The following is a 12,524-nucleotide window of genomic DNA, read 5'->3' on the forward strand; positions in this document are numbered from 1 at the left end:
ATGTAACAAAAGGACCAGTATCAATCATCAACATTTATGCCAGGTGGTTTTCTGAATTGTTTTGATTCAGCACGCGGAAATAAATGTATGTGTTTCCACAGTAATGTTTAAATAACAATGTAATATATCAAATTTATTTACAAGCATATAATAATGTTTATTATTTTGTTTGGCCATATATGAAAAATTAAATGAAGTAACGAACGATTGAATATCTTCAAAACAAAAACCTTTTTTCCTATCTGGCATCTCTGCTAAAGCTAAAGTACGAAGAGGGATACACGAAAACAAACTGACGTCATGCCATGAAGCGCGGGAGACGAAAAATCCTTTCGCGTCTCGCAATTCACTCTCTGCAGCTTTTGCGCTCCACAACTATGCAGCTCAACAGCTCAACAGCTCAGCAGCTCAGCAGCTCAACAGCTCAAGAGCTCAACAGCTCTTCAGCTCAACAGCTCTTCAGCTCAACAGCTCATCAGCTCAACAGCTCAGCAGCTCAACAGCTCAACAGCTCATCAGCTCCAGCTCCGTAATGAGCTGATGAGCTGCGTTTTTTTGATTGCGAGCCGATCCGAAACCGCTCACTATGATGAAGCGATTCGAATGAACAGCTCATGAGCGGATGGCACATCTCTAGTGCGCATCGGCTCTGTTCTGATGCAACAAGCTCCTATATTTCATTTTTATCGCTACAACTGTGTGCATCTGTTAGACGCATGTTTGATGCTTGTTGAATGGTGATGCACGGGAGATGCCTCTCGTTAGATAGTGCAATGCGTACATTGATATAAAGAAACAAATTGCGACATATGACCAATTAATGTGTTGTTCTCGCAAAGGCAAGAAAGAATCGTTGCTTCTCGAAATGATTCTACAAAACCACGCTAACCATTAAACCTTTTCAGGGTCCCCGGCACTTTTTACTAAAAAGTAATTTATGAAATTTCGATGAATTCTCAAATAATATCCGAAATGATAAACCAAAAAATTAAAAAAAGGATTGCGTAGTCCTACGTCCTAAGCGGTCGTGTCTCGGATACAACCCCTCGATTTTTTCATTGTTTTATTTTGTTCGGCCAATGTATCTTGATTTAGTAGGGCAAATGATATTGGTTTGTCCAATTTAGGGTGTTTTCACGTATCTAGTAAATGCAAATCGATTTTCCTTCACATATAATCAAGACGAGTTTGGGTTTATTGAAAAGCCCTAAGTCTCTAGTTTCTTATTCTACCATAAGCCGATGAAATTATTCAAATATTTATGTTTTTTAACGATTTTCCTGAGAAAGAAATTATGATCATGGTTTGTCCAGTTTTAGAAATCACTATTTTTGAATGAAAAAAATTGAATTCAAAAGTAGATGTTGCATTTCTGATTGCTTGAGTTTGCCGTCATCATATTGATCCATTCATAATTTAGGGCTTTCTTCAGAATATTGTCTTTTCTTAGGCATTTTAAAAGTGTTCACCTCAACATTTAATTTCTGCTATGTGCGAAGGACACCATAAACAAACTGCAGCGCGCCAAGCGGTTGCCATAGTAATCATGTGGACAAACCAAGATCAACGAGTCGGACAAACCATGATCAGAATTGAGGTCATCGAAATGCATTAATTATATGGTTTAGCCAAGTAAATCTGATACAAATGGTATGCAAGCATGTTGTTCACAATATTTGTAAGTGTTGTAATCTAGAAAAGGTCTGAATACGTATCAAATAATCATTTGGTGATTGATTAAAAGTTAGTTCCAGTGAGGGGCGCATGGACATCAATAGAATGTGGATTTTATAATCCTTTAAACATGTGAATCCGTAAAAATATACTATAAAACTACTGTAAATCATGAAGATGACAATATTATTTATATATTTTGGAATATTCGAATACCTAATTTGACACAGGTGCGCTGAACTAGAGCATACAAAAATGTGGACCAACCAAGATCATATTTTCGATTCCAAAATCATTTACCTTAGTGTCGTTTAGTTTAGTTTTAGTTTATTTTTAAGTTTTTAGTAATTATTAGGGCCAAGTGTGAATCAGATGGTTTGAAGAGATAAATGAAATATATTATTTCATTCCTTTTCACTGTAATGAATTGTTATGGAATGGCCAAAGTAATAATTGTCAGTCCAAGAGGAGGCTTGTATCTTGAATTTCGACAATTCAGAACGAGATATTTCCGTTTGGGTAAGGGTTGAGATTCTTCAATTGTTCGATAGTTAGTTTCATGACATATATAATTTTATTCAATTGAAAAAAATGTTAGTACCGAAATCGATCATGAAATGACTGAGCAATAAGCGTTATAAATTGGACAGTTTTTTCAATGCGATCGATTCTCGTTTTTCAATTTGTACCCTCAATGTCCCGAAAAACGTAATCCTACGTCAAAAATTTAAAATTGGAGCAAGGACGTCTCAAAAGATATGCTTTTATTTTTTGCCCCGTCGCATGATCGACAGTGTATACGAGTATCCGCCAAACTCAAGTGTTTTTATGTTATTGATTGCATATTTCAGTATTTCTACTTGAAAGCCTTTTTGGGAAACCGTCTGTCAAAAATCGATGCCCATTTTTTTCAAGGAAAGGATATCGGCTGATAAATATTTTAACACTGTAAATGAATCCAGTTATGCATGTTTTATTGAATCGTTTTAATCAACAAACGTTACTCGATATTTTGCTTTGCCGGTTATCAAAAAATGTATAAATCTAGATGCGAAACTTATAATTACAAGACATCCCACGAGCAGGACACGGAACAGACACCTTAACGACGATCTGTCTTGCCAGAGCCTCGTTTGCCAGCGAACAAATGCTTCGGCATCAGATCCGGTATGTGACGATCGCCTTCGCCCTTTCGGGACATTTTCGTAACCCGCTTGGCGATGTCGTGTTTCGCCATAACCTTCGCCTTCTTCTTGATCTGTTGACAAATGAATGTGACAATTAGCAAAAAGTCAAAAAGGATCATAATCACTACACTCACCATTACATCCTTGATACCAAGTTCGTGTCCAGGAGTTCTCCTCTTGATCAACTGACCGGTAGCCTTGACAATGGCTGACGATTCCCGATCCTTCTTGGGTGTCTTGGGTCCACCAACAGCCGGTATAAGACTGCGTTTTATGCTGACCTGACTCTTGGCGAAGTTTGTGTTATCGGTTTCAGACATATCAACTCCGAGGTTTTCCATGGTCTTACGCAGGTTATCCACCTTTCTATCACGTACCGTTGCCTGCTTATGTCTAGGCATGACAGGGCGACCGCTCTTCAGCTGCATCTTTCGGGCATCCTTGAGCATGAACCGTTTGAGACGGATCTGCTTGGCCATTTCGCGAATCTCCAACAAAGTTTCATCAAGATTGAGTGGAGGAGGATCGTAGAATCCTGATTCCAACCGGAGGCCTTCTTCGCGTTCAAGTTCCTCCAACTTCTCGAAGATATCCAGATCAATGTAGTCTGCAATGTTAACACCATTAAGAAACTCAGGAATGACATCGTATCGCTCTTCTTCCGCAATATCGGCGTAGTTTTTCTTAAGGTCCAACGTGTATTCGTCTCCCATCTCCTGCTCGATTTCCTTCTCGAGTTTGCGCTGACGACGAGCAATCTTCTCCGCATTGGCTGTCCGAGCGGCCAGTACCGATTCTGGTATGCATGGTGGACGCTCTTTGTCATCTCGCTTCTCGGGCATTGCCACATGCAGTCTGTTTAGAACTCCTTCGATCTTCTTGGTCTTCAACTTCTGATCAACACGATATCCGAGCAAACGCTCGCAGGCCTCGGTTTTGACCTCCATAACTCCCTTCTCCGTAACGGTGGACATTTGCAAAATCGGAATTTCCTCAATGTCATCAACGAGATCATCGATGATTTTCCTTTTGTCCGCGTCTAACTCATCCAGCGTTATGATATCGGTTTTGTTTAGCACTAAAGCCAAAGGTTTGTTGGCGAACAGAGGTTTAATACTTTCAAACAGTTTGGCCTGCTCTTCAACCGAGTGTCCGCACTGTTCGGAAATATCCATGAAGTATAAGATGCATGCCCTCAAATGAGCCATCGCCGTGATGGCCTGCATTTCGATCACGTTTCTGTCTTCCAAAGAGTGATCCAGGATTCCAGGCGTATCGATAACTTGCCATCTGAGATACTTGTAATCCATGTGGCCAACATACAAACTTTTCGTTGTAAACGCGTATGGCTGCACCTCGACATCGGCTCTTGTAACTTTGTTTATGAAACTTGATTTGCCCACGTTGGGAAAACCGCAAATAATAATGGTTCTGGTGTACGGATCGATGGATGGTAGACGGGACAAGTGCTGACGCACTTGCTCCAGATAGGTCAAATTTGATGCCTGTCGTTTCATGATGGTGGCCATCCGACCGAGGGCAGCTTTTTTCAGTTGTTTGCATCGATATAACGAATCTCCAAATTTCAACAAACGCACGTAATCTTTCGCCACGCTGAAAAAAAGAATATTAATGTTATATAATCGTTTGATCAAAACCTCAACACAAAATAGCAAAATGTTTAAATATAACTTCCGATCTTTTATTCGAAACTGTGATGTTTACATTTTCCGAACGTCGGACTGAAGATTGAAAACTAATCACAATAAAAACAACATAAATACAAAGCCAAATGATCAACCAAAGTTCCACGATAAAATAAAACATAACTCACGTATCGATCAAATGTCTGGCCGTGTTAAGCTGCCCAAGCGCCAGCTTATAATGATCCTTATCGTACAGTACATTCATCAAATCCGCGTAAAACGGATGAACATCATCCAACTTGGGAAAATCCTGAATAATCTGCGACAAACGATCGTGAAAATTCTGCTGGGTATACTTCACCTTCCGCATATAGAACGCCCGGATTCGGCTGATTTTGTAATGCTTATGGACCACAGTCGGCGTCTTCCGCTGGGTCTTCGAGAGCATAATATCTATGAAGGCCTAAAAACAAACACAACATGTTTACAGGTTAGAAATTACGTCTGTGGAAACACAAAACCCCATTTTATCAAGAGGGACTCGGTTATTTAAACCTACCTTTGCCGGCGGCACCACCATTATTTTCTTGAAATTGTACAGACTCATTCTGATGTATTTTTCGGAAGATTCTCACGGAAAAAATGAGAAAATTCGTCGAGCAACGAAACGGCACCAAATCAACACGAGGTGATGGTGCTGCGAAAAGAACGACTTTTGGCGATGGAAATGTCAACAAAGATGTGTAAAACACGAGGTTGTCAGTTAAGGCAAAACACTGCTCGAAAGTGCGGTCAGGTAGACGAACGACGAGGGGTGCACATATGTTGAATATTACTGCGCTGTAAATGCAGTGAACTCCCACAATCCAGTCGACAAACAAAATATCGACCTAATATTGGTCGAAATGCTGTGACGTCTCCGTCTTATCTCCTCTTGCCTGCACCCAGAAAACAGTTGCTAAAAGAAGCTCCCAAACTTTTGGTAATGCAAACATTGGTAGAATGTGCATATTTTCTTCATATATTATAACCGTATGTGAAATGAATGTCAGATGCAATACACATGCCTACCAATGATTGGTACATTTTACTGTAGAGCAATTTCACGCCGAATCAGCTGACCGCTGACTCGGCGTGGTGCTTAGGATGAAAACTACCTGAAATCACATTTTTCATTACCTTCTAATCAATTGAAATTACGACTGATTTTTAGAAAGGGCGTATTCAAAATCAATGTTCTTTTTTTAAAAAATCGTAATTCATAATCCAGATGTCTGAATAAAATATGATGTTTGATGAAGTTGTTGGAAAATGAATGAACTATTTAGGAAAAATAACAAACAAACTGTTGGAAAATCTCACTCATAAATTGAACTTAATATTAAAAACGTTTATATCTTAAAACACATCAATTCCGATTTTTTAAAATATTTTTATTGCAAAACTCTTCTAATTTAACAAAGTTTGATGCATAGTGGACTCACCAAAATAGAGATATGAGTTTTTTTTTTCAATTTATGAAATTCGTTTTCGAGATATAACCAATTTAATATAATTAAAATCGTGCTCGTGAAATATTCGAAAAAGCTCCTACTGCTGCTGGACACTACGACTCAAGCCGAGTTTAGACGTTGTCAGTTACAGCTGGTTACCACTCAGTGTTCGGTTGATTCATATAAGGTACCTATTCATCAGCGTGGTGGTACAATAATACCGCGTAAAGATCGCATTAGACAAGCGGCTACTCTCATGGAGGACGATCCTTACAAAACAGTTGTTGCGCGGACTAAGACGGACACTCCAAAGAAACATTGTATATTGATGATGAAACCAGCTTTAAGTATCAAGATAGAAAATATCTATACATCTATCTATATATACCTATACATCGAATTGGAGTTTGGGAACAACGTACTCAGCAGTAAGTAATTTCTAACCACAACAATTCAAAATACATGGGAAAATAATAGGAGGTTGTGTCCAAGATACCACCGCATTGTTGACGTAGAACTACGCTGTTATTTTGTATAAGTCTCTTGTTTATACCTCCGGATATTATTCTATAATGCTGTGAAATTTTAGAAACAATTTTTTTTTCCAAAATATATATTTTTTTCAAGGCTCATATGGCGTTAGCCTCACGGGGCCGGGAGTTCAATACTTTGACAATTTTTCTTATTATCTATGTTAGTAATATGTAACCGATTACTCGCGGTTGGCTCGAGGTTAGTATTACAAGTGTTTTCGTAATTCGGATGTTGCTGTCTCCATTGCTCTGTACGTGTGCCCGACACGGGATACTTCCTATTGGGATGCAGCTGACCCTTAATCAGCAACGACCCCCTAGTCTGTACCTCATATCTAGCGTGGTGCGTCTTTCTCGACTCGAGGAATCCAGGATAGAATGGGCACTAACCGGCGCAATCATCAGTTCATGTAGAGTTGTCATGAGCGGTACAACCTTTGGCTCTTGTTGAATGATCAGTGGACCGCACAACCTTTGGCCCGTGTATCTGTAAAGAGTGTGTGTATGTATTGCCGCGACTAAGTAAAAGTTTATCGATCGGATAGGAGGGATATAAAACGGGGACACAACGAAGGAAACATCATTAAATGTTGACCTCGGCGTTTCTGAGGAACAGGTATAGATGAAGCAGAAGATCAGGATCACGGCTACCTAAGATATCCCGGGCGGGGATCTCCGATTGTCTGCCTTGTGCTCTCAGTGCTCTAGAGAGCTGAGAGCGAGCAGTATGGAACCGGATACACGACCAGACAACATGCTCGATGTCGTGGTAGCCATCGCCACAATCACAAAGATTGTTTGCTGCGAGCCCAATGCGATAGAGATGCGCGTTTAGGTTGTAGTGATTGGACATAAGCCGAGATATCACGCGAATGAAATCACGACCTACATTCAATCCCTTGAACCATGCACTCGTCGAGACCTTAGGGATAATAGTGTGTAACCAACGACCGAACTCATCTCCACTCCACATGCGCTGCCAACTTACGAGCGTGTACTGACGTGGAATGTGGAAAAATTCATTATAAGCAATTTGCCTTTCAAAAAGTGTGCCTTCTAAAGCGCCCACCTTAGCTAGCGAGTCCGCTTTCTCATTCCCCGGAATCGAACAATGAGAGGGAACCCATGCTAAGGTAATCTTGAATAATTTTTCGACCAAAACACTCAATAGTTGTCTTATTCTAGTTGATAAGATGAGCGTTTATCAACCTTCACTGAGCGGAGTGCCTCTATTGAGCTGAGACTGTCTGAAAAAATAAAATAGTGGTCGATGGGCAATGTTTCAATGATCCCCAGTGCGTAGTATATCGCACCCAGTTCAGCGACATACACGGAACAAGAATCTTTGAGTTTGAAAGAGGCACTGGAATTTTCATTGAAGATGCCGAAGCCAGTGGACCCGTTTATGAATGAACCGTCAGTAAAAAACATTTTATCAGATCTAACTATGCCCCCATATTCTGCCGAAAATATCGAATATATAATAGAATATGAGCGTAGATGATCTGGGATTCCATGGATTTTTTTGTCGCATGGACAGGTCAAAAATGACAGAGGAATTGCAAAAGTATGGGAAGCAAACTTGGTTGGAGATGCCTGGTGAAGGGTGCACGTCGTGGGTATGGTATAAAGACATAAAACTTGACTGAGGAATCAGTTGGAGTAGATTTTCTAAGTTATCAATCACCAATGGATTCATGATCTTGCAACGGATGAGAAATCTGTAGGATAATTCTGTGAACCGAAGAGTAAGCGGGGGTACTCCTGCCAAAACTTCGAGACTCATCGTATGTGTCGAATGCAAACACCCCATGGCTATACGCAGGCAACGATATTGTATTCTCTCCAGCTTGAGAATATGAATCCTGGCAGCTGATCGGAAGCAAAAACTGCCATATTCTAACACTGATAATATCGTTGTTTTGTATAACTGAATGAGGTCTCCTGGATGGGCACCCCACCATGTTCCGGTTATTGTTTGGAGAAAATTGATTCTTTGCTGGCATTTCTGTTTCAAATACGCAATGTGTATTCCCCAGGTACATTTAGTCAAAATATACTCCAAGGTATTTGAAAAACATCGAGTGCTTGATCGTTTTGCCGGATAGGTGAAGCTGGCTGGTTGTGCCAGATTGGTCCCAACAAATGGTGTCAACAACGGTGCCGACATCGTGCCATTTTGCAACGATTTAGTTGACCTATCCTTCGTATTTGACAACCAATTACGGACCACAACTGTGCCAACCTGGCACCACATCGACCGGTAGAAAAACTGCTCGACCATCATTATAGTTGAATTTTCTTTTGAGTTCAACACAAAAAATGGAGACAAAATATACCAAAAATTATTTATTAATTACACAAATCGAGGACCATTGTTATCACTAATTTTATCACTGGCACTAATTGGGCATTGGATTATATGTCACGCGTGTGTTCATTTGTATGCATAAACTTAGATGTTATTTTTTTAAATATTGTACACGTTGAATTGGGGTTCTCCTGTAGCGACAAAATAGCTAGTTTTTGATCTTTCATAATTCACACTAGGAATCGAAAGAAAGTTATTTCATCTATAGTAATTATTTGTTTGGTCTGCAGGAACATGAACATAGATAAAGTAACCCTATTGAGAACAATTTTGGAGTGGTTGCTCATTCAGTGATCTGGAATAAGAAAAATTACAATCAAATAAGGAAAATGTTCGTCTATACTTACATACCCGCACAATGAACGAACTGCAATAGTACACCATTATAAAAAATTATCATCTACACCAATGTCCATCATCATTATTCCAGAGCCTGTAAAACGACCATTATATAATATGATAAAAACAACATCGAACAGATCACCAAAAGTTAGTAATAGAATTGCTGATTAGTGATACCGTTTCGCTTTTTTATAAGCCACCTAAATGTTCAGATAAATTAGCTGCATTCTCATCTACGCATGGAAAAGCCCTCATTTTTCTGTACGTTATAATGAATATTTCCTGAATTCGTGGAATGACTATGCTATTCAATATTCTTTCCAATGTTCAGACATTTCCAAATACCATCAGTATCGCAGCGTAAACCTAAAATTAAGACTGATGAAAACGATAATATATTATTTTCGAAGCAAATTTCATTGAAATCTACCTTTGAGTTGTCTTCTTTCATGAAAAAATTTGGAATATCTTCACATGTGGTAGAAGCTTTCTGTTGTGCTGTTCTTCATAGATTCGCTGCTGCCGGATTGGTTTTGAAAGGTTTCGCGAAGTTCTTCTATGTCCCGATCGATATTCTCCCACCAACAGTATGATCTTCAAAGTGATTTCATCCGGGAGACCCCAAAATGGCCAGAATGCAGCTCATTTAGAAGACGGCTGCGCAGTGGAGATGGTACGTACACTCGTATGCTTCGCATCAAGCACGCACTTTGCATATCGAACTCTTTCTGGTCAATTCCAAACCTGAAACGACCTTCGACTGCTCGTGCTGTTCTGAGTCCTTGAATTAGTTCCTTGACAGTCCTAGCTTTAGCAGTAAATTCTTCGAGCTCTTTTACATCGACTTGAAGTGTTTCGATTTGGTTAATCTGCACAACATCAACTTCTTCCACCTGACCTCGAATACTCCGATCTGTAACTGGCAAATGTGACATCACGTCGGCATTGGCATGGTCCTTTTTCGCACGATAACGAATTTCGAAGTCGAAGGATTCAAGAAACACTGCATAATGTTGCATACGTAGCGCAGCAAGAGTAGGTAGCCCCTTATTTGGCGAAAAGATCTGCACCACAGACTTGTTGTCCGTCAGTAGGATAAACTTCCGTCCATACAGAAATTGGTAGAATTTCTACACACCGAAAATAATCGCGTACGCCTCCTTATCCACCTGAGTGAGGATCTGTTGAGTTTTATTCAATGTCTGCGAAGCGTATTGTGTTGGTCTCTCGCTGCCATCAGATGACTCAAAACAGCTCCAACTCCATACGGTGAGGCGTCGGTAGCCAACATCACCGGTAAGCTAATGTAATGCACTAGTACTCGATCTAATTGCATCCCTTCTTTTACCCATAAGAACGCTTGCTCACAAGCATTTTGCTAATGTGCTAATGTGCTAATGAAATCGCCTAAAGACCTCACGTAATTTACTTAGGTGCACTTCGTCATTTGGGACGATAATCTTCACATCATCTAAGAAGACTGATACTCCTGCAATCAAAGTTAATTTTTCAGCACGAGTTATGGCATCCCGATTTATTACATTAAATGAGCTGAAAAATAACAGAAATGTTCTACTCCCCAATACATGTAAATCATTTGTATAATATATATGCCAATATGAGCGAGCGAAACAGGAGACACATATAAATGAAAGCATATGAAAGCTTTTCGTAGAGTTTGCCAAATACACGGCCCAGACAGAGAAAGATAAATTCTCGTTCATGTTCTTCTTTATCCTCTTAGAAAACACTTTTTTACTTCATTTTATGATGAGGTGTAATATTATCACGCTTTTCTATAACAGCACTGGCAGCTATATGGATAGTGTGGTCGTGTGAAATAGCTTTGCATTCCAGCCGGCCTTGGTTCGATCCTCATTGACGTCGTATGGACTTTCTTTTGGCACAATCCCAAATGAAATGAGAGAGAAAAACAGAAAGAGATGTCTGCTCGCATACATACAAACTATTTTTAAGCTTTTAAAACAACCCATTATTTGCGCATTTGACCCTCCAGCACACGAAATGGCATCATTTCTGCCAAAGTATAAATGTTTTCAGACAACGCTAGTTTGGGTGTAGGAATCAAGGCGCCTAGAAGTATATCCTAAGGTGGGCCAACTTGCTAAAACCACTCTTCAACCATCTTTGAAGTCTACCGAACACAATACGCTTGTGCCCAAGCTCGCTCGTGATCAGTCTGTCTCTTTCACGCTTCAAGCAACTAATTCCCCTTCTGCTTCCTTCCGTACTGTTTTCATGTACCGCTGCCCTAACCAACTTAGTGACGAATATATTTCTGTTGACAAGGATAATAAAGTAGGGCGTTGTTACAATCAAGGCGCCTAGAAGTATATCCTAAGGTGGGCCAACTTGCTAAAAGCACTCTTCAGCCATCTTGGAAGTGTACTGTGTTTTGTTAGTAAACAAAACACAATACGCTAGTGCCGAAGCTCGCTCCTGATCAGTCTGTATCTTTCACGCTTCAAGCAAATAATTCCCCTTCTGCTTTCTTCCGTACTGTTTTCATATACCGCTCCCCTAACCAACTTAGTGACGAAACGGCCTCACCTTAGGATATACTTCTAGGTGCCTTGGTTACAATGAAGGTAATATGAAGATGGTAAGAGCAAGGTAATACAATCAAGGTATGCTAATATCAGAACAATCAATAATGTTCATTAAACGTTTTCTGTAACTCAGATTGATCCAACCATTGCCATTTGACGTTCTTTCCTGTTATGTTTGCTGTCTGATGTTTCAGCACGCACCGGTAAAAGAATATTTCTGCTCAAACTGCTTTCTGCCGTGCTCTCGACGATACTGACAGCATTTCACCACCAGCGTCCTTTAGAACTCGTTCTGCATTTTGTTTTAACACGTTGAGTGTCACGGTTTTATAGCTACTCTATGGAAATTTTTAAACTTATCAGGGCTAACGTTTCTTATTGTAGTGGAAGGTATTTTTGTTCGAAAAGGAATGCTTATATGCTTGTATTAGTTACCTTCATTATCATATGTTATACTGTCAGTCACCGGTGACTGACGCAGCCTGAGTAAAAACTCGGTGTTAGTTACCGGTGACTGACGTGGCAGTCAACGTGGTAATGATTGATTATTCCCTTACACACTACATGGTGAATACGAAATGAACGGCACGTCATTGAACTTCGTTTTACGAAAAAATATCGCGTCAAAAATTATAATTTTTCGGACAGAATGAGCACATTTCAAATAGAAATTATGAATGAAAATTAACTTCTCCGTATCAAATTAGT

The 12,524-nt window shown here is 39.8% G+C and overlaps 1 protein-coding gene across 1 annotated transcript; it reads right to left on the reverse strand.

The window, feature by feature from the left end:
• Window positions 1-2,631: 2,631 nt before the first annotated feature.
• On the reverse strand, window positions 2,632-5,227 carry LOC129767194 (nucleolar GTP-binding protein 1). Its single transcript, XM_055767836.1, has 4 exons — window positions 5,067-5,227; window positions 4,696-4,970; window positions 2,996-4,475; window positions 2,632-2,932 (listed from the first exon to the last, which is right to left on the reverse strand). Exons 1-4 carry the CDS (start codon window positions 5,112-5,114, stop codon window positions 2,777-2,779), a joined length of 1,959 nt encoding a protein of 652 aa, XP_055623811.1. The 5' UTR covers window positions 5,115-5,227; the 3' UTR covers window positions 2,632-2,776.
• Window positions 5,228-12,524: the final 7,297 nt, after the last annotated feature.

Source organism: Toxorhynchites rutilus, chromosome 2 (assembly GCF_029784135.1).
Source record: "Toxorhynchites rutilus septentrionalis strain SRP chromosome 2, ASM2978413v1, whole genome shotgun sequence".
NCBI lineage: Eukaryota > Metazoa > Arthropoda > Insecta > Diptera > Culicidae > Toxorhynchites > Toxorhynchites rutilus.